The 26,709-nt window shown below is 39.1% G+C and overlaps 3 protein-coding genes across 3 annotated transcripts; all 3 read left to right on the top strand.

The window, feature by feature from the left end:
• The first annotated feature begins 1,533 nt into the window (after positions 1-1,533).
• LOC117758048 (hydroperoxide isomerase ALOXE3-like) lies at positions 1,534-8,236 on the top strand. The gene is given in 15 exon segments (XM_034579368.1): positions 1,534-1,885; positions 2,430-2,634; positions 2,766-2,847; positions 2,947-3,069; positions 3,165-3,268; positions 4,143-4,315; positions 5,229-5,372; positions 5,513-5,716; positions 5,979-6,065; positions 6,205-6,371; positions 6,761-6,882; positions 6,985-7,085; positions 7,373-7,543; positions 7,675-7,771; positions 7,774-8,236. Coding segments are annotated over 15 exon segments (2,007 nt in total). The 5' UTR covers positions 1,534-1,738; the 3' UTR covers positions 7,854-8,236.
• A 2,216-nt stretch (positions 8,237-10,452) lies between these two features.
• On the top strand, positions 10,453-16,880 carry LOC117758044 (hydroperoxide isomerase ALOXE3-like). The gene is made up of 14 exons (XM_034579365.1): positions 10,453-10,599; positions 11,159-11,363; positions 11,495-11,576; positions 11,676-11,798; positions 11,887-11,990; positions 12,867-13,039; positions 13,970-14,113; positions 14,254-14,457; positions 14,805-14,891; positions 15,030-15,196; positions 15,583-15,704; positions 15,807-15,907; positions 16,194-16,364; positions 16,496-16,880. Exons 1-14 carry the CDS (start codon positions 10,453-10,455, stop codon positions 16,673-16,675), a joined length of 2,010 nt encoding a protein of 669 aa, XP_034435256.1. The 3' UTR covers positions 16,676-16,880.
• Positions 16,881-17,676: 796 nt separating this feature from the next.
• Positions 17,677-24,845, top strand: epm2a (EPM2A glucan phosphatase, laforin). Its single transcript, XM_034579370.1, has 4 exons — positions 17,677-18,002; positions 19,237-19,411; positions 23,005-23,249; positions 23,344-24,845. The coding sequence occupies exons 1-4, from the start codon at positions 17,756-17,758 to the stop codon at positions 23,625-23,627; spliced, it is 951 nt and encodes a 316-aa protein (XP_034435261.1). The 5' UTR covers positions 17,677-17,755; the 3' UTR covers positions 23,628-24,845.
• The last annotated feature ends 1,864 nt before the right edge of the window (positions 24,846-26,709 follow it).

Below are 26,709 nucleotides of genomic sequence, written 5' to 3'. Positions count from 1 at the left end.
GTACAGCGACACTTGTAATTCAGCAACCTGGCTCTTTGACTTCATTGCACATCTATTTTTAAATATCAGTGGAGTTTTGTAGTAAAAGTAACTGTTCGATGTATCAAATATTTTATTGCATGCAAAATATTATACATGCAAAATTAGAAATATATCATACATTATTATGGATTCTATAGAGGAAATTAGATATAGACACTGCTGTACAAACACATTTGCAGTGCAAGAGGAATGTGGTGAATGATATGTGATACTGTATATACTCTGCTCACTGTGTTTATAGAATTTATATACTGTGTATTCAATTTCTTTTGAACTTTTAATGTTGTGTACAGAACATGGTGTGTATTTATATACCACTCAAAGCGCTTTACAATATAGTCTTACCACTTGCACAAACACTCATACAGTGCATCTATGTGGATCATACATCACTCATACAGCAGCACAGCCTTAAGGGGCAATTTGGGGTTCAGTATCTTGAACTGACATGAGAAGAATCTGGAAGGAAATTTCTCTGGGAGTAATCACCACACAGACAATGAGAGGACTCACAGGTTGTTGGATGTGCTGCTGGTGACTCCTCTACAGGTGAGCATTAAGAAAATGAAAAAATAAATATACCATTACTTTATACTGTAGACTTTCCCAGAAATTGATTCAATGAAATAAAGTATTTACATTAACTCTTAACTCTCCACAGGCTAGTTAGAATTCAGTGATTCTTTATTGCTGTGTGTATTTCACTGCAAAAAAAGAATGTGAATGTTAATATTATCAGGTCAGGTTAGTGGGCGTGGCTCAGCATGACCAAACCTGTTATTATCAGTACCAGGCAGAAATGTTGCAGCGCTAAATGCAAATCAGGTCATTACCTGAGGCCCTGAATTGATTCCACCTGCCCCGAGAATGGCTGATTACATAAGAGATAACGATTGTGTAGGGTCCCCAAGCAGGTCTCTTAAAGTCCCAAAAGTTTCTGGAAACACCCCTGCTAAAAGGTCACATCTCAACCGATCAGAGGAGTTCGGTCTTTGAGTACAAAGTCAGTACTTTTGAGTTAATTTAAAACATGTAAAAAGATGTGAACTAGTGCAGACAAAGCAACAGGACAAACCTGAGCAAATAAGTGTCATATCCTGTTGTAAAGGACTTCAAGCTGACAAAAAAAACAGAAACACATGTTCCACCACCTTTGGAGCGACGCCTGCGAACTAGTTCAGGCTGCCAACTCAAGCTGCGCTGCTCCAATCATGTGACATACATCATGTGACATACCTCACTCTCCACAACCATCTATAATACACACCCACCTTATCGGGTGGTCTATTTAAGCAGAGAGAAATTTCCCATCATCCCCTTTGCTCGCACTGCTGCTGCAGTATTGCTACCAGTTGCTTCAGCCCCTCCACCACCCCAGCATCCACCTGTAGGCTCCCTACAGGGTTACAAGTATTTGCTCATCACTCCCATCCTTCCTGTGTAATCATATGGGGGTGTGATTAAGTTGGAGCCTAGATGCCAAACACTAAACCTGTTCTGCTGCAATGGACGTTGGAATGTGAGTTGTCTTACCGAACCATTTAAAAGACCAAAAGAGGTGTGGTCTTGTAAAGGTCTTAAATAGGGTGGAGGGTTGTGAGGAAAAGAGGCAGAGAGCAAGAAAACAGAGCACGGAGAGGAAAAATCTGGACCTGGTATTTTGGTAGTTTTTCTGGACCGGATCCACTGAGTGACCATGGCTGAGTACAAGCTACAGGTGTCAACAGGTGACATGCCAAGTGCAGGAACATGGGATCACGTTTCTGTCACTCTAATTGGAAGTGACGGAGAGAGTGAGAAAACTGAACTGGACAACTTTGGCAAAGACTTCTCTACCGGGAAAGTAAGTTAAATCCACCTGCACGACACTCAAATTAAAGGATAGTACATCCAAAAGGTGACCAGGCCTTTCCTGTCAGGGCTCCCACTCTCTGGATCAATATCCTTGAGGGGGTCAGTCCAACAAACTCCTTATACTCTTTTAAATCTCTCACAAAGGCCCATTTCTACTGGTACGCTTTCTCCCTGGTTCAGATTTTTCTGTCAATTTAAACATTCTATATTCTATCTTATATAGTTTCTACTTAATCAAAGTTCGATCAACACCAATTTTCAGTGAAGATGAGAAGATTTCTGCCAGAACAAAATGATAACATTTTTGTGGATCACATTTATGGGCAGTCTTTCAGCAAATTTCAACCACTTGTTTTGTTTCGTAGGTTTATTCAAGGTGTGGTGTTTGTCCCACTTTCACCAGCCAGCTGTCATGTTTGTCTATCTCTGTGTACTGAGAAATGCTTGTGAGACTGATAACATCAAACCGAACCCTTTTCAACCGATGTCGCACTTACTTCACTGTTTATATTTACATTAACTCTTACTTCCAGACCGGGACCTACACGGTGAAAACCAGTTCATCTCTGGGGAAACTTCTGCTGGTCAAGGTGGAGAAGGATCCCTTTCTCTTTTTCCCAGAAGACGAGTGGTACTGCTCCACCATCGAGGTGACGACTCCAGAGGGAGACGTAATTCTCTTCCCCTGTCACAGATGGATCTCCAGGGGAGAGTATGTGGAGCTGAGAGGAGGGCGAGGTCTGATATTATATTATTATTCATTTTATAGATCTTTTTTATTAAACATTATATATTTTTGGGGGATATTAAATCTTCAAATTTTTTTACAGTTGAAATTTGACTGCCGTAACGTTCTTTTCACTTCTCAGCCATGAAGTTTCTTGAGGACGACCATCCCTTGTTGATTGAGCACCGGAAAAAAGAGCTGACACTTCAAAAGAGCTTGTACCAGTAAGTGTGCAGCACAGTAGGTCCTGTACCTACAGATCCAGGCATGTCCGCTTTGAGACCATTTACTTTTATGTAACTTTGTTCCTTTGTTTTTTTCAGGTGGAAGCCTCTAGCTGAAGGATTACTCCACACATGCAGTTTTGAAAATGAGTCTGAGCTACCAGCTGAAATCCGCTTCTCTAAGACCAAAACGGACGAAATGCAAGACACAACCAAACGACTGTGGGTCGACTGTAGATAAAGATTTTCAACACAAACTGGTTCCAATATACTCACACTCTATTTTTCTCTTTCCCTTTTCCCTTGTCTTAATTCAGTGGATTGAAATTCAAATTTAAGGGAATGGTCGGATCCACCGAAAAATGGGAAAATGTCGACGACCTGAAAAGACTCTTTAAGTTTGAAAAGACAGCAATGTCAGGTATTTCATGTTTTCCAGTACTGCAGATTAGATCATAGACTTCCTCAACAGAAATGTCTTGTCCTGTCGGGTTTCACAAATCAGGGGTGGCTGTGGGTCAGCAGGTAGAGGTTGTCTTACTAACCAGAAGTTCGGTGGTCTGATCCCTGGCGTCTGGTGGCTGTGAATGTGACTGGAGAACCGCTGTAGAAATACAGTAACAAGTGGCTACATGTTAGGATGTGGGACACACAGAATTATCAGTTCACAAGTGATCTAACAGAAATTGGCAGATGGGTAATCATTTCAATCTCCAAAGCTGATTATTATACAGCTTATATATGGACTCATTGCTGTAAACCACACATGTGAATTGACTAAGCCTACCTCCAAAGTTAAACCAATCATTCATATGTTATAATATATGGGCTAAATGTTTCCAACATACTGCTCGATATCATGAAAAACAATGCACCTACGATGTGACCAACATTTATTCTATGAACAGTTTTACTTAGGTTTTTGGAAAACTTCACTATGCACTGAAAAAAGAAAATTGTATAGAGTATATATGTATGTATAATATTGTAAAAGTTATCGAGCATTAAATAATTTAAATTGTTTAGTTAACACCTAACTACAGTTTATTTTCCCACAGGCACATGCATCATTCCATATCCCTTGTTATGGTTGTTGCATCTCAAATTTCAACAATGAAATCTATTGAAATCAGCTGATAATGTTGAATACGTTTTCTCTTTTTCATTAAATAAAAACGTATGTCTTCTGTGTTTTTATGCAAATTAAAAAACCTGAATTTTATATGACTAGGATAATCTCGTACATCAAACCTGAGCAGGTAAAACCTTATATCTCTGTTTCTTTTTTTTTTCAGAGTACGTTGCAGAGCACTGGAAGGAGGATGACTTTTACGGATTCCAGTTTCTGAACGGAATCAACCCCACTTTGATCAAGCGCCTCTCAGAGCTTCCCCCAAACTTTCCTGTCACAGAAGAGATGGTGAAGCCGTTCCTGGCTGAGGGCAGCAGTCTGAGGAGTGAAATTGGGGTAAGAAAGAAGAGAGAATAAAATAATCTTTTCATTGGAGGAAAAATCCTTGAATCATTGATTCAGCTTGAAAACAGCAATGTAACATTTGAAGATTATTGTCAAAGTGATGCCATTTCTCTTTGAGCAACACTGACAGACAAATGCATGTTTTTATAACAAGCAGAGACAAACAAACAACATAGAACACAATTAATCAGTGACAATTAATTTAAAACTCTGCCTCACCAGTGCTGACAAAGCCCAAAAGGAGAGCACACATCACACCTTTTTCAAAATCTTTACACTGTCTACCTGTATTGAAAAAGACTTTAAAACAGACTATAGAACGTGTTAATGTGTAATACTGTTAATGGTACAGATAGTTTAAAGTTGACTGGGTCACAGACCTACTGGTGAGCACATTCAAACACAGGGATCCAAGAGCCATTTAACCATTTAGTAAGGTCACAATAGGTGGATGGATGAATGGATGATTTTTCTGTACGATAAACAACATTAATAAATTCATACTCACAAAATTATAAAATAAATAAAATATACATTAAGTTGCTTTCATATGTGAAACATCCACAAAACCAACATGTGTTTTTTGAAGCTGAGGAGAAGACCCCTCAGATTTGTTAATATTTAGTTTTGCTTTAATGTAGTGTTTTATAATTTATGGTTTGATTTATTTTCTTAACTTTGTTTGATTGCTGTCTTTTTGATTATTGATTGCTTTGGTATGCGTTAGTCTTTAAATCTTAATTTTTTTTACTTATTTTCAATTCCTTTTTACCATCTTATGTTTTGTCAATCACCTGTAAAGCACTTTGAATGCATTAGTTTAGTTTGAAAGGTATGATTTAAGGTTGAGTGATCCATTGATTGATTACAAATCTGTGTTGCGTCTTGATTCCTTCCCATACAGAAAGGCAATATATTCCTCTATGACCAAAAGAAGCTGGAAGGAATCCCCACTCAAGTCTATAATGGAGAATCTCTGACTGTGACTCCTGGTCTCTGTTTGTTCTACTTGAACCCAGAAAACAAACTGATGCCAATTGCAATACAGGTATATTTATATGAAAATCCAGTGTGGTCATTGAATCACATTATTTTCCACATAGCATTATTGTTTTTATTTTATTTTTTCAAAAGTCCTTTTCCACTTTTCAAACATTTTAAATTCAATATTTTTTCATCACATTCCAGCTGCATCAACAGCCCTCAGAGAAGAATCCCATCTTTCTGCCCAGCGACCTGGAGACCGACTGGCTGCTGGCCAAGATCTATATCAAAAACGCAGATATGCTGGATCATGAAGCCGTCCATCACCTCATGAATACTCACTTCATGGGAGAGGTCTACACTGTCGCCACTCTGCGCTGCTTCCCTGTGATTCATCCCCTCTACAAGGTACGACGACACAGCAGAGATCACTCTGCTCGTACGTGTGTTTTTCTTTTGGATCTGAGCTGATGTTTGACTGGTATGTCATGTTTTTGTTCATGAGTTGAGGGAAACCTGTTTTGTTATGGTTGTGTCCGAGCAGATTAAGTTGGTGGGAAGGATATGGTATGGGTCAGGGAAGAACCCATTTTGTTGTAGATTCTGTGCCATTCTGGCTGAAATAAGCATCTTAACTTGACGTTTAAACATTTTCCCTCTTTCTCTTCAGCTGTTGTTTCCACACTTCAAGTCCACTCTCGACATAAACATTAGAGGCCGTGAAGGTCTAATGGGACCTAATGGGATCTTTACACTAGTAAGGCTCTTTCACATATAAAATACAAACCTGGACTATTCTATTTATCTAGAACTGTTGAAAAACTGAATTTCTATAAGTTTTACAACAAAGTTGTATTTGTCTCATGGTAAATATTTCCTTTATAATTTATTATTAGAGTTCAGCTGGAATTGAGGGGATGACAGAGATCATGAGAAGGTCCCTCCGTGAAATGACCTACAGCTCCGTCTGTCTGCCAGAGAACATTGCTGCACGAGGAATGGAGTCAATCCCCAACTACTACTACAGAGATGATGGATTGAAGCTGTGGTCCATCATCAACAGGTAACTTCAAATTTAGGTAATAAATATTGCAGATATCCTCACTGATCTGTTTTACAATCAACAGCTTGTGTTCAGTAAAGAAGTGGTGCAGCATGTAGGAGACAGGAATTAATGTATTAATTCTGCTGAGATTTGTTTTTAAATTTTTGCGCCTGTCGCGTATTAGAAATGTCATCAAAGCCTGAATCCTGTGGAAGACATTTTACATACTTTACACTAGGTGTCTGGTCGGAAAAACTCCAGGTGTTGATTGAGATGCTTTGGCCTCACTTTTGGGGAGCTGTCATGATGTCCATGTTTAAATTCAGTCTGTGGGTTTTGATAGGGACTTCGTTTTTCCACATTCTTCCACATAATTACTCAGAATCACATTGTTTTGTGTTAACCAGCTTTGTGAGGGCAGCAGTGGAGTACTACTATCCCTCAGACGCTGACGTCTGTAAAGACACAGAGCTGCAGGATTGGATCCGTGAGATATTTACCCAGGGCCTCTTGAGCAACAAAGCCTCAGGTATTTAACCCATGTTCTGTATACAGCATATAGTCTTTAAAAAATGTCCAATGCAAATTGTGAATGCCGAACATTAACTAATGATGGTGGTGCTGCCGACAGGATTCCCATCCTCCTTTCATTCCATTGAGGAATTGATAAGATTCATCACCATGGTCATCTTCACAGTGTCGGTTCAACACGCAGCAGTCAATAATGGACAGGTGAGGCAAGAGTGAAAAAGTTAGGACACTGGAATATGTATTGAGGTTTGTTTTCACATTTCAAATATATGGGACGTGTGGCAGATGTGTAATCTGTTTCTTCAACTATCAGGTTTCATTTCCTACATTTACATCACTTTTTTTGTAACTTTTAATGAGATTCAGTCGATTCAATTAGTTTGACATCAAATTTGCCACAACATAACTACATGAAATAAAATAATACATAAATACAAAAATGTTTAATCATACATTACATGCATGTTGAAACTTCTCTCATCATCTAGTTTGACTACTACTACTGGACACTGAATGCCGCATTGCTATTGCACAAACCTCCTCCGACCACCAAGGGGCAGTCAAGCATGGAGACAATTATGGAGACCATCCCGAATGTTGGAGAGACTGTCGCCATATCCTTGTTAATAAATCAACTTTCAGGCAAATACAGTGGTGTTGTAAGTTTTATTGAAATATTTATGCATTTGTTAATTCATACTTGCATAATTCAATAAGAATTTGTCGTCTTATGCACCATGATAAACTCTGTTGCTGTAATATTTCTGTCTCGACTTTGTCATTTCGGCAGATTCCTTTGGGTCAATATCCTGAGAAAAGATTTGAAGAGCCTGAGCTTACACAGATGATTCAGGAGTTTCAAGCGGAGTTGTCAAAACTCGGTGAAGAATCGCAAAGAGAAACTCTAAGCTTGAAGTGTCCTATGACTATCTGCACCCTTCTCGCATTGAGAACAGCGTGTCTATTTGAGAAAGTCAGAGAGATCAATTCTGTATCATTAACCGATTGTATTTCATCCTGGGAGGTGTTTTTGTTGTGGGTAGGTGTTGCATGATGTGATTACATATTTTAGTTGATATGTGGGCCTGTGGTGTGGTTGTTCAGCAATAACTTAATTGATGGACGTAGGAAATAATAGCTTAAACATTACTCTGACCTTATTAAACAAAAAGGCGATATATAATGTTACTTTTTACTCTTTTCTACCATTGAGTTTTAGCTTTTTCCATTCCTGTAATGGACATGATGGCAGAGATGAATTAGCTGTAAGAAAACACACTGATGTTATGTTTTGGGGAAATACATGAATTCTTTGCTTTAACAATAAAGATAAAGATGTACTGTGTATAATTGGTTCCTGTCACCTGTATTCAACTTCGAACCCATTAAACTTATAGTCGCTCATATTTGCAACCTCCCTTTAGTTTTATAACATGATGAGTAATTTATCAGTTCATGTCCATCAGAAGTAAAGTGCATGACTGATACACATGTTGAAACCATTATGTTAGGGCTCTTTATGATAAATACATCTGGACAGAGATGCATCAGACATTTTGGGAAGGTGAGGACACTTTGGGGAACGTGGGGACATATTGAAGAAAGTGGGGACATGTTGGGGGAAGTTAGGAAACATTGGGACAGTGAAGATATCTTGGGCAACATGATGACATGTTGGGGGAAATGAAGACATGTTGTGGAAAGTGAAGACATGTTGGGGAAGAGGACTTTTTGGATAAAGTGAAGACATGTTGGGGGAAGTAAAACCTAACCCTAACCCATGTTTGGTTTGTACTGTGTAATGTGCCCCTGTCGCCTCATGATGGCGGTACAGCGACATCTGTAATTCAGTAACCTGGCTCTTTGACTTCACTGCACATCTATTTTTAAATATCAGTGGAGTTTTGTAGTAAAAGTAACTGTTCGATGTATCAAATATTTTATTGCATGCAAAATATTATACATGCAAAATTAGAAATATATCATACATTATTATGGATTCTATAGAGGAAATTAGATATAGACACTGCTGTACAAACACATTTGCAGTGCAAGAGGAATGTGGTGAATGATATGTGATACTGTATATACTCTGCTCACTGTGTTTATAGAATTTATATACTGTGTATTCAATTTCTTTTGAACTTTTAATGTTGTGTACAGAACATGGTGTGTATTTATATACCACTCAAAGCGCTTTACAATATAGTCTTACCACTTGCACAAACACTCATACAGTGCATCTATGTGGATCATACATCACTCATACAGCAGCACAGCCTTAAGGGGCAATTTGGGGTTCAGTATCTTGAACTGACATGAGAAGAATCTGGAAGGAAATTTCTCTGGGAGTAATCACCACACAGACAATGAGAGGACTCACAGGTTGTTGGATGTGCTGCTGGTGACTCCTCTACAGGTGAGCATTAAGAAAATGAAAAAATAAATATACCATTACTTTATACTGTAGACTTTCCCAGAAATTGATTCAATGAAATAAAGTATTTACATTAACTCTTAACTCTCCACAGGCCAGTTAGAATTCAGTGATTCTTTATTGCTGTGTGTATTTCACTGCAAAAAAAGAATGTGAATGTTAATATTATCAGGTCAGGTTAGTGGGCGTGGCTCAGCATGACCAAACCTGTTATTATCAGTACCAGGCAGAAATGTTGCAGCGCTAAATGCAAATCAGGTCATTACCTGAGGCCCTGAATTGATTCCACCTGCCCCGAGAATGGCTGATTACATAAGAGATAACGATTGTGTAGGGTCCCCAAGCAGGTCTCTTAAAGTCCCAAAAGTTTCTGGAAACACCCCTGCTAAAAGGTCACATCTCAACCGATCAGAGGAGTTCGGTCTTTGAGTACAAAGTCAGTACTTTTGAGTTAATTTAAAACATGTAAAAAGATGTGAACTAGTGCAGACAAAGCAACAGGACAAACCTGAGCAAATAAGTGTCATATCCTGTTGTAAAGGACTTCAAGCTGACAAAAAAAAACAGAAACACATGTTCCAACCACCTTTGGAGCGACGCCTGCGAACTAGTTCAGGCTGCCAACTCAAGCTGCGCTGCTCCAATCATGTGACATACATCATGTGACATACCTCACTCTCCACAACCATCTATAATACACACCCACCTTATCGGGTGGTCTATTTAAGCAGAGAGAAATTTCCCATCATCCCCTTTGCTCGCACTGCTGCTGCAGTATTGCTACCAGTTGCTTCAGCCCCTCCACCACCCCAGCATCCACCTGTAGGCTCCCTACAGGGTTACAAGTATTTGCTCATCACTCCCATCCTTCCTGTGTAATCATATGGGGGTGTGATTAAGTTGGAGCCTAGATGCCAAACACTAAACCTGTTCTGCTGCAATGGACGTTGGAATGTGAGTTGTCTTACCGAACCATTTAAAAGACCAAAAGAGGTGTGGTCTTGTAAAGGTCTTAAATAGGGTGGAGGGTTGTGAGGAAAAGAGGCAGAGAGCAAGAAAACAGAGCACGGAGAGGAAAAATCTGGACCTGGTATTTTGGTAGTTTTTCTGGACCGGATCCACTGAGTGACCATGGCTGAGTACAAGCTACAGGTGTCAACAGGTGACATGCCAAGTGCAGGAACATGGGATCACGTTTCTGTCACTCTAATTGGAAGTGACGGAGAGAGTGAGAAAACTGATCTGGACAACTTTGGCAAAGACTTCTGCACCGGGAAAGTAAGTTAAATCCACCTGCACGACACTCTAAAATCTATTCACAAATTAAAGGGATAGTACATCCAAAAGGTGACCAGGCCTTTCCTGTCAGGGCTCCCACTCTCTGGATCAATATCCTTGAGGGGGTCAGTCCAACAAACTCCTTATACTCTTTTAAATCTCTCACAAAGGCCCATTTCTACTGGTACGCTTTCTCCCTGGTTCAGATTTTTCTGTCAATTTAAACATTCTATATTCTATCTTATATAGTTTCTACTTAATCAAAGTTCGATCAACACCAATTTTCAGTGAAGATGAGAAGATTTCTGCCAGAACAAAATGATAACATTTTTGTGGATCACATTTATGGGCGGTCTTTCAGCAAATTTCAACCACTTGTTTTGTTTCGTAGGTTTATTCAAGGTGTGGTGTTTGTCCCACTTTCACCAGCCAGCTGTCATGTTTGTCTATCTCTGTGTACTGAGAAATGCTTGTGAGACTGATAACATCAAACCGAACCCTTTTCAACCGATGTCGCACTTACTTCACTGTTTATATTTACATTAACTCTTACTTCCAGACCGGGACCTACACGGTGAAAACCAGTTCATCTCTGGGGAAACTTCTGCTGGTCAAGGTGGAGAAGGATCCCCGTCTCTTTTTCCCAGAAGACGAGTGGTACTGCTCCACCATAGAGGTGACGACTCCAGAGGGAGACGTAATTCTCTTCCCCTGTCACAGATGGATCTCCAGGGGAGAGTATGTGGAGCTGAGAGGAGGGCGAGGTCTGATATTATATTATTATTCATTTTATAGATCTTTTTTATTAAACATTATATATTTTTGGGGGATATAACATTTTTTAATTTTTTTACAGTTGAAATTTGACTGCCGTAACGTTCTTTTCACTTCTCAGCCATGAAGTTTCTTGAGGACGACCATCCCCTGTTGATTGAGCACCGGAAAAAAGAGCTGACACTTCAAAAGAGCTTGTACCAGTAAGTGTGCAGCACAGTAGGTCCTGTACCTACAGATCCAGGCATGTCCGCTTTGAGACCATTTACTTTTATGTAACTTTGTTCCTTTGTTTTTTTCAGGTGGAAGCCTCTAGCTGAAGGACTACTCCACACATGCAGTTTTGAAAATGAGTCTGAGCTACCAGCTGAAATCCGCTTCTCTAAGACCAAAACGGACGAAATGCAAGACACAACCAAACGACTGTGGGTCGACTGTAGATAAAGATTTTCAACACAAACTGGTTCCCATATACTCACGCTCTCTTTTTCTCTTTCCCTTGTCTTAATTCAGTGGATTGAAATTCAAATTTAAGGGAATGGTCGGATCCACCGAAAAATGGGAAAATGTCGACGACCTGAAAAGACTCTTTAAGTTTGAAAAGACAGCAATGTCAGGTATTTCATGTTTTCCAGTACTGCAGATTAGATCATAGACTTCCTCAACAGAAATGTCTTGTCCTCTTTGATTTCACAAATCAGGGGTGGCTGTGGCTCAGCAGGTAGAGGTTGTCTTACTAACCAGAGGTTCGGTGGTCTGATCCCTGGCGTCTGGTGGCTGTGAATGTGACTGGAGAACCGCTGTAGAAATACAGTAACAAGTGGCTACATGTTAGGATGTGGGACACACAGAATTATCAGCTCACAAGTGATCTAACAGAAATTGGCAGATTGGTAATCATTTAAATCTCCAAAGCTGATTATTATACAGCTTATATATGGACTCATTGCTGTAAACCACACATGTGAATTGACTAAGCTTACCTCCAAAGTTAAACCAATCATTCATATGTTATAATATATGGGCTAAATGTTTCCAACATACTTTTCGATATCGTGAAAAACAATGCACCTACGATGTGACCAACATTTATTCTATGAACAGTTTTACTTAGGTTTTTTGAAAACTTTACAATGCACTGAAAAAAGAAAATTGAATATAGTATATATGCATATATAATATTGAATTAGTTATCGAGCATTAAATAATTTAAATTGTTTAGTTAACACCTAACTACAGTTTATTTTCCCACAGGCACATTCATCATTCCATATCCCTTGTTATGGTTGTTGCATCTCAAATTTCAACACTGAAATCTATTGAAATCAGCTGATAATGTTGAATACATTTTCTTCTTTTTTGTGAAATTAAAACTTATGTCTTCTAGTTTTTTTCAAAATTAAAAAAACATGAATTTTTTATGACTAGGATCATGTCGTACATCAAACCTGAGCAGGTAAAACCTTATATCTCTGTTTCTTTTCTTTTTTCAGAGTACGTTGCAGAGCACTGGAAGGAGGATGACTTTTACGGATTCCAGTTCCTGAACGGAATCAACCCCACTTTGATCAAGCGCTGTTCAGAGCTCCCCCCAAACTTTCCTGTCACAGAAGAGATGGTGAAGCCGTTCCTGGCTGAGGGCAGCAGTCTGATGAGTGAAATTGGGGTAAGAAAGAAGAGAGAATAAAATAATCTTTTCATTGGAGGAAAAATCCTTGAATCATTGATTCAGCTTGAAAACAGCAATTTAACATTTGAAGATTATTGTCAAAGTGATGCCGTTTCTCTTTGAGCAACACAGACAAATGCATGTTTTTATAACAAGCAGAGACAACAAACAACATAGAACACAATTAATCAGTGACAATTAATTTAAAACTCTGCCTCACCAGTGCTGACGAATCCCAAAAGGACAGCACACATCACACCTTTTTTAAATCTTTACACTGGCTACCTGTTAGTATTGAAAAAGACTATAAAAAAGACTATAGAACGTGTTAATGTGTAATACTGTTACTGGTACAGATAGTTTAAAGTTGACTGGGTCACAGACCTACTGGTGAGCACATTCAAACACAGGGATCCAAGAGCCATTTAAGGTCACAATAGGTCGATGGATGAATGGATGCTTTTTCTGTACGATAAACAACATCAATTAATTCATACTAACAAAATTATAAAATAAATAAAATATAAATTAAGTTGCTTACATATGTGAAACATCCACTAAACCAACAAAGCATCTGAAATGCATGTGGTTTATGAAGCTGGGGGGGAAGACCCCTCAGATTTGTTAATATTTAGTTTGGCTTTAATGTAGTGTTTTATAATTTATGGTTTAATTATACATATATTTAATTTCTTAACTTTGTTTGATTGCTGTCTTTTCCATTAATGATTGCTTTGCTATGCGTTAGTCTTTAAATCTTAATTTTTTTTAAACTTATTTTCAATTCCTTTTTACCATCTTATGTTTTGTCAATCACCTGTAAAGCACTTTGAATGCATTAGTTTAGTTTGAAAGGAATGATTTAAGATGGATTGATCCATTGATTGATTACAAATCTGTGTTGCGTCTTGATTCCTTCCCATACAGAAAGGCAATATATTCCTCTATGACCAAAAGAAGCTGGATGGAATCCCCACTTATCTCTACAATGGAGAATCTCTGACTGTGACTTCTGGTCTCTGTTTGTTCTACTTGAACCCAGAAAACAAACTGATGCCAATTGCAATACAGGTATATTTATATGAAAATCCAGTGTGGTCATTGAATCATATTATTTTCCAAATTACATTATTATTTTTATAAAATTTTTTCAAAAGTCCTGTTTCACTCTTCAACCATTTTAAAGTCAATATTTTTTCATCACATTCCAGCTGCATCAACAGCCCTCAGAGAAGAATCCCATCTTTCTGCCCAGCGACCTGGAGACCGACTGGCTGCTGGCCAAGATCTATATCAAAAACGCAGATACAATGGATCATGAAGCCGTCCATCACCTCATGAATACTCACTTCATGGGAGAGGTCTACACTGTCGCCACTCTGCGCTGCTTCCCTGTGATTCATCCCCTCTACAAGGTACAACGACACAGCAGAGATCACTCTGCTCGTATGTGTGTTTTTCTTTTGGATCTGACCTGATGTTTGACTGGTATGTCAGGTTTTTGTTCATGAGTTGAGGGAAACCTGTTTTGTTATGGTTGTGTCTTCTCTTTGCTGATCAACACAGCCAGGATGTGCTGTCTGCTGTTTATTTCCTTGTTTGTTATAAATATATCACACAAAAACTACCAAACAGATTAAGTTGGTGGGAAAGATATGGTATGGGTCAGGGAAGAACCCATTTTTGTTGTAGATTCTGTGCCATTCTGGCTTAAATAAGCACCTTAACTTGACGTTTAACATTTTCCACCCTTTCTCTTCAGCTGTTGTTTCCACACTTCAAGTCCACTCTCGACATAAACATTCAAGGCCGTGTCGATCTAATAGGACCTGATGGGATCTTTAAAATAGTAAGGCTCTTTCACATATATAATACAAAGCCGGACTATTCTATTCATCTTGAACTGTTGAAAAACTGAATTTCTATAAGATTTACAACAAAGTTATATTTGTCTCATGGTAAATATTTCTGTATAATTTGTTATTAGAGTACAGTTGGAATTGAGGGGATGATAGAGATCATGAGAAGGTCCCTCCGTGAAATGACCTACAGCTCCGTCTGTCTGCCAGAGAACATTGCTGCACGAGGACTGGAGTCAATCCCCAACTTCTACTACAGAGATGATGGATTGAAGCTGTGGTCCATCATCAACAGGTAACTTCAAATTTAGGTAATAAATATTGCAGATATCCTCACTGATCTGTTTTACAATCAACAGCTTGTGTTCAGTAAAGAAGTGGTGCAGCATGTAGGAGACAGGAATTAATGTATTTATATACTGTTGAGATTTGTTTTTTTCATTTTTGTATTAGAAATGTAATTAAAGCAACCACTAGCTGGCGGTGAATCCTGTGGAAGACATTTTACATACTTTGCACTAGGTGTCTGGTCGGAGAAACACCAGGTGTTGATTGAGATGCTTTGGCCTCACTTTTGGGGAGCTGTCATGATGTCCATGTTTAAATTCAGTCTGTGGGTTTTGATAGGGACTTCTTTTTTCCACATAATTACTCAGAATCACATTGTTTTGTGTTAACCAGCTTTGTGAGGGCAGCAGTGGAGTACTACTATCCCTCAGACGCTGACGTCTGTAAAGACACAGAGCTGCAGGATTGGATCCATGAGATATTCACCTACGGCCTCTTGAGCAACAAAGCCTCAGGTATTTAACCCATGTTCTGTATACAACATATAGTCTATAAAAAATGTCCAATGCAAATTGTGAATGCCGAACATTAACTAATGATGGTGGTGCTGCCGACAGGATTCCCATCCTCCTTTCATTCCATTGAGGAATTGATAAGATTCATCACCATGGTCATCTTCACAGTGTCGGTTCAACATGCAGCAGTCAATAATGGACAGGTGAGGCAAGAGTGAAAAAGTTAGGACACTGGAATATGTATTGAGGTTTGTTTTCACATTTCAAATATATGGGACGTGTGGCAGATGTGTAATCTGTTTCTTCAACTATCAGGTTTCATTTCCTACATTTACATCACTTTTTTGTAACTTTTAATGAGATTCAGTCGATTCAATTAGTTTGACATCAAATTTGCCACAACATAACTACATGAAATAAAATAATACATAAATACAAAAATGTTTAATCATACATTACATGCATGTTGAAACTTCTCTCATCATCTAGTTTGACTTCTACTTCTGGACGCTGAATGCCGCATTGCTATTGCACAAACCTCCTCCGACCACCAAGGGGCAGTCAAGCATGGAGACAATTATGGAGACCATCCCGAATGTTGGAGAGACTGTCGCCACATCAGTGTTAATAAATCAACTTTCAGGCGACTACAGTAGTGTTGTAAGTTTTATTTAAATATTAATGCATTTGTTAATTCATACTTGCATAATTCAATAAGAATTTGTCATTTTTTGCACCATGATAAACTCTGTCGCTGTAATATTTCTGTCTCGACTTTGTCATTTCGGCAGATTCCTTTGGGTCAATATCCTGAGAAAAGATTTGACGAGCCTGAGCTTACACAGGTGATTCAGGAGTTTCAAGCGGAGTTGTCATACCTCGGTGAAGAAATCACAGAGAGAAACTCACACCTTGAAGTGCCCTATGACTATCTGCACCCTTCTCGCATTGAGAACAGCGTGTCTATTTGAGAAAGTCAGAGAGATCAATTCTGTATCATTAACCAACTGTATTTCATCCTGGGAGGTGTTTTTGTTGTGGGTAGGTGTTGCATGATGTGATTACATATTTTAGTTGATATGTGGGCCTGTGGTGTGGTTGTTCAGCAATAACTTAATTGATGGACGTAGGAAATAATAGCTTAAACATTACTCTGACCATATTAAACAAAAAGGGGATATATAATGTTACTTCTTACTCTTTTCTACCATTAAGTTTTAGCTTTTTCCATTCCTGTAATGGACACAATGGCAGAGATGAATTAGCTGTAAGAAAACACACTGATGTTATGTTTTGGGGAAATACATGAATTCTTTGCTTAAACAATAAAGATAAAGATGTACTGTGTATAATTGGTTCCTGTCACCTGTATTCAACTTCGAATCCATTAAACTTATAGTCGCTCATATTTGCAACCTCCCTTTATTTTTATAACATCATGCATAATTTATCAGTTCATGTCCATCAGAAGTAAAGTGCATGACTGATGCACATGTTGAAACCATTATGTTAGGGCTCTTTAAAATAAATACATCTGGACAGAGATGCATCAGACATTTTGGGAAGGGGGGGGGGGGGACAATTTGGGTGAAGTGAAGACATGTTTGGAAAAGTGAAGACTTTTTTATGAAAGTGAGGACATGTTGTGGAAAGTGTAGACATGTTGGGGGAAGTAAAGACATGTTGGGGAGCAAGGGACACTTTGGGGAAAGTGAGGACATATTGGGGAAAGTTAGGAAACATTGGGACAGTGAAGACATGTTGTGGAAAGTGAAGACATGTTGGCGAAGAGGACATTTTGGATAAAGCGAGGACATGTTGGGTTAAGTGAGGGCATTTTGGTAAAGTGAGGACATTTTGGTTAGGATAAGGGGCTAGGAAATGCATTATACCAATCTGTGTCCTCACTAAGATAGAATTACAAACTTGTGTGTGTGTGTGTGTTATATTTAGGCGACACCAAACACTATCGACTCCACTGAATACTAACCGCGCTATAATCTAACAGGGACTATAATAACCGTGCCGTGCCGTGTTAAACACCCGTGACCATGTTGTTCAGATTCGGGGTCATTCTCGCTCCGGACAGTGCGGACGTGCAGCTCTTGGTCCTGGGCTCTCGTGAGGAGATGGGTCGGTGGGACCCGGACAGAGCGGTGCACATGAAGCCCGCACACGAGCTCCTGTCGCCGCATGAACCGAACCTGTGGCTCGGCGACGTGCAGCTGGAGGAGCCGGTGAAAGACGCGCTGTGGTTCAAGTTCTTGCAAAGAACCAGAGGCTGTTACATCTGGGAAGGTAACACAGCAGCACTGAGCTCCTGTGAGGATGTTCACGCTCAAAGCTGCGATTCACGAGAAAAGCACCAAAACAACTCCGCCATGTTTGGTTTGTACTGTGTAATGTGCGCCTGTCGCCTCATGATGGCGGTACAGCGACACTTGTAATTCAGCAACCTGGCTCTTTGACTTCACTGCACATCTACTTTTAAATATCAGTGGAGTTTTGTAGTAAAAGTAACTGTTCGATGTATCAAATATTTCATTGCATGTAATAAAGTCTACATGCAAAATTTGAAATGTATTATTCTGCAAATATTACTAAATTATTATTGATATTATAGAGGAAATTAAATCTAGACACTGCTGTACAAACAAAGTTGCAGTGCAGGAAGAAATGTGGTGAGAGATATGTGATACTGTATATACTCTGCTCACTGTGTTTATATTATTTATATTCTATTTATGTTTTTATATTTCACTGCATTTATATTGCATGTCACTTCGACAGGTGTCTGTTTTTGCTGGTGCAACACAGCACGTTTCCTAGTAAAATAACAAATAAACTATTATCTCATCGTATGTTAAATATAATAGGAATAGAAAAAGAATCCTCATATATAAAAGAGATTTAAAAAAACACGTCGTACAGACGTTTTCTATGGATGAATAATATGTCGGTGCAATAAACTAAATACAATATTGAGTAGAACTATGACCTACTTGTGCAACATGTGTAGTTAGTAATGACTTAATGAGCATGTTTAGACTATGATGTTATTTATATTATATTACTGGATCATTATTGTTATTGATTTTAGACACCTTTACAAGAATTTAATGCTGGTGCATTTTGGTGGAGGTTGGTTGTGTATAACACTGCAACATATTTTTTAATCTGATTATATATTTTCTGCTTAATAAGTAAATGCTCTGTATTTGTATCCATAGTAACTAGATAAATTACTTGTTACTGTACCTGCTTGATGAATATGGAGGATTTAAGTGTACAATATTTCACAACTATCTTTTTTGGAGTTAAAGCTTCAAGTTTAAGAAACATTTTGTCCATCTGTTCCTGATGCTACAAAGATGCTTTTCCTATTTAATGCAAAACAACACATTGTATTTCGTCCCTTACAGAAAAACATAGGTGACATGAGACTGTATTTGTTCAGAAGAGACATCTTTTAAACAAGAAACATCCATATTTGGTCACTAACTTACACAAGTGCTGTCTTCTTTGTCACCAGGTAGCGGCCCCAGCCATGACAGGTTCTGTTCATATGATGAGAGGAACGTGGTGGACGGAGTGTACTGCCACCCGATTGGCCACTGGATAGAGGAAACTGGACACACAGACGAGATGAAACATACCACCCGCTTTTATTTGGGTGTGGCGGGTCAGGCGGCCATGCATTTCTCCAGGTAAAACTACAGAAACCCTCCCTGCATGAGCGTTAAAGAGGGCAGCATGGGTGCCAACTGCTGAGGTGTCATTTATCAGGATGTTTACCAGCCTTCAGGGTGTTTCGTTGTTGTTATTGTTGTTGAGCTTTATCTCTGATTTTGTCAAGGGAGTCAATCAAGTATTATACCAGAGACAATGCACTGACAGACTTTGATGATATATTTATGTTTTCACAGTCCATGATCTGGATTGTTGAATGCTGCACAGCTTCTGTACCTGTATCTCATTCTTTCATCTGGATATATCATAGATTTAACAACCATGATATCATTTTTGTATTATTGGGGATTAGAGGTGTTAATAGATTGATTCCCCGATGAAAAAAAGACCTAAAATTCCAATGGTACTTAGTAGAGCGCATACGTCCGACATGACCCAACAGTCCCCTTATGAATCCACATTTCAATTCACTAGAACCAGATTTTTATTTTGATCTGCACCAAATTTCACGCACACCTAACATGTCTGATTTTCCTTATCCAGATCCATGAATTATTCTTTGAGAAGTAAACAAAAATGTTGAAAAACACCCAATATTACAATGTTAAGTGAAAAACAAGCATTCCTGGATCTGCACCAAAGTTAAATGGGTTCTTCGCTTAACCATACCACATCTTTCCAGCAAGTTCCGTGGTTACCTTTTCCAGTAGTTCTTGTGTATTCCCACTTACAAACAAACAAACAAACAAACAAACAAACAAACAAACAAACAACCAGACAGGGGTGAAAACAGGTACAAATTACAAAAGTGTAAAATAACCTTGTGGTCTGTAGCAAATACAAACAAACACCCAAAGAAATTTGATAGTTGTTGAAAGTTTTTTGCCTTGCTGATGTGAGATCTGATACCAAAGTTAATAATAACAAAAGTTAATCTGGTCCCCTGGGGGCCATGCAGTGAATGTATCCATGCTGGAAGTGTGAGGATTAAATCAGCTCCTCTACCCTCATCTTTTTTTTTACAGTTTCCACACATAACTGATCTTCTATAGTAAGGATCTTGTGTTAATATGTGTCCTTAGAGAAAGCTTGAATTAAACTTCATTCAGATATTAAATCTGTCCCAGCAAATACTTCTGTTGTACTTCAGTGTGCTGCAAAGCGCACAGGGCAGTCATGTTGTGCTTTTAGGGAACAGACACCATAACTCTGACCAAGATCAGATTAGATTTGCTACATCACTTACTGCTTTCAAATCAATTCTTAAAAATGAGCTTTCATCAACAGGTGAATTACAAATATTAAGAATTTATTTTTACGCCTCTGTGAAGCCCTTTGTAACTGTTAAAAAGTGCTATACAAATACAGCTTTACCTTTTTGTTGCAGGGCAGGCAATGCCCTCTGTTCGCTCCCTTGTTTTTTAACCTTGCTCTCTGCCATTTAGTTCTAATCACTGTCTGTCACATTGAAAACGATCGCTCTTTAAATAAGTCGACCACGAGCAGTGAGATTATTAACTCATCCAGCTTGTTGGCCATGTCAGTGGAGAGGGCAGGTATGGTAATCAGAAAATTCATTTTTATTTTCAAGGCAACTCATTCAGTAACTGTCTCTTTTAGTATAGGTGACTGATAGTTAAACAATGTCTTCTTTGTAGTCCTTGTTTTTTTTTTATCTGACAGGTCTATTAGATAGTAAGTCGTTTGTCAGCTCATAACATCTCAATGACTTTGACTCTATTCAGCCATTTACAGCTTCCACCTTGAAGAGTTGCATTAATCCTCAGTTACTAAGTCAAAATAAAGCTAAACCTTTCATAATATTTACAGTGGAATCTTTATCAGATAGTGTTTCATCATTTTAACAGTGCAGAGGATTCATGTTTACATTCGTGGAATTAAATCTGTAATTTAGGAAAATAAATGGTCATATACTCAACCAGGGCCGTTGCAACAGGTTAGGCAAATCAGACAATTTCCTGGAGCTGAAAGGGACCCCCTGAAAATGGCTGATTACATTAATCCACAGCAATGAGAATTTTGTGACAACCCCCTTAATTTCCATGATTGGTTACGTACAGTGAACTATAATGACACCATGGTCAGAGATCCCCTAACGAGGCCCTGTGCCACTAGCTTGCTGCCACAGGCTTCGTAGTCTTAGAGGTTTGGTTGATGACGAGAATGTCTAAATGTGTGTTTGTGCTTCATATAGTGGTGTGTATGAACAGTATTCACTTTGTGACAATAATCGTTTGAAGATTAAAATACCGCAATTTCAGGGGGTTCATTTTGGTTCAATGTCGGCCCCTCAGGTTGAGAGAACCCCCCCCCCCCCCCAAAAGTCCCCTCGAAACCTCAAAACATCCAGCATGCAATGGCTCCACCTACCCCATGCACGCCTTCCTTTCACAATGTCATACACAGAGAGCATCCCAGGTACAGCCCAAATTAACCCCAGACCCCTGAAGCAGTGAGCTAATAAAGTTGCATGGGAATAAACAGTGTTGGCTGCTGCCATCAGGTTCTAATTTGTGCCCCAAGACCTTACAAGGCTTATGTCAAGGACCCCTGTTCAGTAGGAAGCACTGTGCCCTTTTATCTGGCCTATAAATAGCTTTTTAAATGAGTCTCGCCAACCTTGCATCCGTGTTGCCCCGAGTATGATTCAGACTCACCTCTGTAGTAAATCATTATACGATTCAAAGGGAATTTAACTCAACTTTAATCTGGTGCCTCCTCTCTAATGTTCAAAGGAGAGAGGGCCTCAGAGTTATGCAGCCTTTTTTAAAAACTGAACAAGTGGCATATTTCAACAAACAGAGACCGAAGAGACATCATTTTCATTTAGATTAAGTTATGCAGTCATAAAATGACAACGTAAAACAAGAGACCTTGTTATTTGATTTTACTTTAATAGATTGAAATAGTGAAACTGTTATTTATACAAAGAAAAATATTAAAACAGCTTCTGCACAAGTCAGGGTTATACCTTTAGACATATTTAAACTCAGAGTAAGAAAAAAGGTATAATTCTTCAGTGGTGAGGAAAGAAGATTTGATTCATCTGAATGCTGTTTTGAAGGTATTTTTAGGTTTAAAACACACACGCACAGATCATCTGGTAACAAGTCCAGACCACAGGCTCTCACTGCAGTGTGACTCTGAAACATCACAGATTAACAGCCGTCGTTTCATCATTTTATGTGTCACCTCCTCTGGCTGTTGACTTTGTGCATGCTAATGAGCGCTAAATGGAGTCTGCCACCGACCACAGTGGTCAGGAAGAAGATTAGAGGGACAGGAGGTCAATAAAACCTCATTGCTCTGAGGGAGGAAGGTAGGATAGAAGAGAGAGGTGAGACATTTTGAGACTGATTGGAGACCTGCTTAAACTAGTTGATCAGCTTAAATGCAAGATCGGGATTCAAGAGATTCAGATTCACTTTACTGTCAGTCAGAACAAGAACAAGACAAGTGCACAGTAGAATTAAATAACATTGCATCCAGCTCAAATCTAAAGGAAGTGGAGACGCAACATCTCTCTTTTTATACAGTCTATAAAACATACACGTAAATGATTGATGCATACGTGTTTATTTGTCCGCAGGGTGCTTCCACGTGTTTGGCTTGGCAGCTGCCCTCGACAGGTAGAGCATGTGACGATTAAGATGAAGCATGACTTGGGCATCACTGCGGTGATGAACTTCCAGACTGAGGGCGACGTGGTGAACAACTCCTACGACTGCAGACGCAACCCTGGGGAAGCGATGACGCCGGACACCATGATGCATTTGTACAAAGACTGTGGCATGGTGTACCTGTGGATGCCCACACCTGACATGAGCACGGAGGGTAAGTTACAAGAGGTCTTTCCATGGGATATATTGAGATATAATTACCAGCCTTCTCCTTTACACGTATTGTACGTTACTCTCTTCTTGTGCAGGTCGTATCAGGATGCTTCCCCAGGCGGTATTCCTGCTTAAAGGTCTCTTGGAGAATGGCCACACCGTCTATGTTCACTGTAACGCTGGAGTGGGCAGGTCGACGGCTGCCGTGTGTGGCCTGCTCATGTACGTCCTCGGCTGGAGCCTGAGGAAGGTGCAATACTTTGTCGCAGTCAGGAGGCCGGTGGTGTACATCGATGAGGAGGCTTTGGTCCAGGCTCAGGCAGAATTCATCCAGAAGTTTGGACAACTGAGGCCCTCCCTCTCTTACCTGGAGCCATGAGAGTTTAGAGTCTTTGCACTGAAGTTTTCACATTTAAAGAAGACTGGAACTAAAACAAGAAAGACTTCAGCCGTTTTAGTAATAATCAACGAAGAGCGTTGACATTTTGAAAAGGCGACTTCTACTGTAAGTGTTGAACAGCAATGATTGAGTGGGACACACTGCAAAACAAACCAAATATCAATACACTAAAACAAAACCAGATGTCTCCCTTTCCACAGTTATTCTCTATATTTCACAATTCTGTACCAAAAATCAGTTTTAATCTCATCGGGAAATTATTTTGGAGAGAAGTCTTGATGCTGCCTGAAAATGGCAGCCCCTTGCCAAAGCAACAAATCAATTCTCCAATGACAATGCCTCTCCATATCTGTCAAGCAGGTATTCTGTTCCCAGACATCGAAGAACACAGCTCCGCCCCGTCTTTCTCGGAGAGCCTGATCGCATTTCATCTTTATTTATTTATCCGACAGATGTTATTCCGACCCTTCTCCTAAATAACAAAAAACAACATCCCTGCCAGACCATTTTAATGCATACATAATAAAGCATTATCGGAATACTGTTCTTCTGCCTTGACTCATAATGAGGATCTATTGCTTTTTCTTTTTTAAGATGCAGTGTTTTTGTTACCTTTCCCTGATTTAAGAAAGTTGGTGGATTAGAGAGGAGGGAAGATTCTTCTCCTCGAGCGTGTCTTACAGCCTCTCATTACTTTTCAGTGAGTACCTGCGGAAGACAGCAACTTAAAAGAGCGTCAGTGGGGACGGGTGGGTGGATTGAGCCATGCAAAAAAAAAGAAGCAAAGTTGTGGATTTCCAAACGCTCTAAAAATATGCATAAAATCCAGATTTGAAATGAGTGACATGCTTTTCCTTTTTGAAGAAGAAGCAGAATGTGTAGAGGTTTGAAAACAAATGCGTCTATACCTTACTATGTGTGTGTGGCTGCTGGTGTTTTTTCGCCGGATTGATGCAAATGTAATTGGAAAACATGTTGCTTTTATTCCACTGGGTTGTTGTCAGTGACTGATGTTATAAAGTATCTGTAGTCCACATGATTTCCAGGATCTGTCAATCACCTCTGCCTGTTCCCCGAGATCCTTGCATTTAAATTGGAGAAGGTATTAGAAAGCATTTGCAACTGTCACAGAAGACAGATTTATATAGTGCAGTGTTCCACAATTATACACTTCCATCTCTACCACAATGTGTCATGCACGTACTTGTGTTGTTTCCCAAATGTTTTGTCCCTGCAGGCCTCGGACTAGTACTTATTACCTATATTTCTGTATCTATATGCATTCATTTTTCTGATTTGAAGCATCGCAGAGGCAATCTTTAAAATTGTGTCTGTAGTTTTCTTATTCTCTCTGACTGAAACAAAACTATTATGAAATAAAATAATCAGAGGGGCACAGTAATAATATATTTCCAATAATTCTGACTGTATCAGGATATATTGCTTCTGTCATTCATTCAAAGGTTGACAAATACCTCAGTTTATATCCAAGATCTGCACGCATGTAGCTGATTGACCAACATAATAAGAAGATGAACTATACACACCAGATTATAGTACCTTTACTACAACAATGTTAAAGATTACTTTATTCTTGTGTTGGTCCACAGAATGCAGATCTGAATTTAACTTCACACAGTGAAATGTTCAAATCATTTTTAATTTACAGTAAACTAAATATTAGGGCGCCACACAGAAGTGAGATTAAAATAATAACAACTGATGAACTGATTTCAGCCATTAAGCTGCTTGAATCATGTTGGGATGTTTATCAAAATCAAATCTTGAATTCTGCCACAGGTTGGTGGAGGTGTTTTCTAATCAAACCTAAATGTATGTGTGTATTTAACAGGCAGAAATCAGGACTTTTTTGTTTATGCTGTTATTTGTCCTCAGTGCAACTTTACTGGTCACTCAGTTTTACATTTCCAAAATGCCTCCTCCTCCCTCAGGTTCCCCCGACTATTTAAGCTGTCTCCCTCTGTGTGTGACTCACTGTGCATTGCTGCCAAACAAACTCAGCTTAATTAAAGCACATAAACATGCACAGTTAAACTCAGATTGCAAAAGCAATGTCCACATACTTATAGAAAGGGATAAAAGAAGCTGAGTAATGTTCATATGTGAACAATGATTTGCACAAATAGAAAGTTGCTCCTTAGTTAAAAACTATCACGAACTTCTGATTTTGTCATATTGTGAAGTTGGTGTCTAAATTCAATCCAGTGGAACACAGGCACACAAACACTATACAGATACCTGACAAACACAGTCAAACTATACATTAAATCACTCTGTATTGCCTCATTTCATCCAACCAGAGCGGTTATCTGAAACAAGACTCATTAAAAGCCTCATTGAATGTTCTTCTGCTTACTTTGCATATCTGTGAGATGGATGAGCAGAGCATTTTAAAGTCAATAAGACTCAAAGAAGACCAGGTTTGTGTACTTCCTGTATTACTTCATGGGCAGTCAGTAAGCTTTGAAGCGTGAATTGCATTTTTTCCACTGAGCCTTTTGTTTTCATGATACTTTGAACATGAACTTTGCCCCTTTTCAAACACTTACTATTCGTCTTCCCCGCAGTTCTATTAGCTTGACCAGTCTGTGCTATAGCCATTCATTCATCATAGAGAGAGAGGGTAAGCGCTTTACATAGAAAGAGCCTCCAATGATTTATATGCATCACCTCAGTCAGGACACCATCGGCCAATTAACTTAATAGATTCCAGGTTCAGTCAAATGATTTGCATTGTCTGGGCTCTCTATATGTACTTAAGAAAAAAATCCAACAATGAAGACACTGCACTTGACTTTGCTCGCAGGCAAAACACCCAGTCGGATAAATTACTGACTATAGCTCCAGATTCACAGAGAGGTATTCCTCCACGCATTTTTTGGCAGGTGCAAGCCGCCCATCGTTGAAGGTTAAGAACATCTGACTGCGAGGCATTCAGCGCAAAATGAACAGTGAACAGAGTGATATCAGGCAGTTGGAAAATATAGTTAAAAAAATCTGGGAGGCTCCAGGGTAACATTGTTGAATAATAGATCAATCT

This window comes from Hippoglossus hippoglossus, chromosome 24, assembly GCF_009819705.1.
Source record: "Hippoglossus hippoglossus isolate fHipHip1 chromosome 24, fHipHip1.pri, whole genome shotgun sequence".
In the NCBI taxonomy this organism is placed as follows: domain Eukaryota; kingdom Metazoa; phylum Chordata; class Actinopteri; order Pleuronectiformes; family Pleuronectidae; genus Hippoglossus; species Hippoglossus hippoglossus.
Note: the sequence above shows the minus strand (reverse complement) of the source record. Positions and strands in the feature narration are given on the sequence as shown.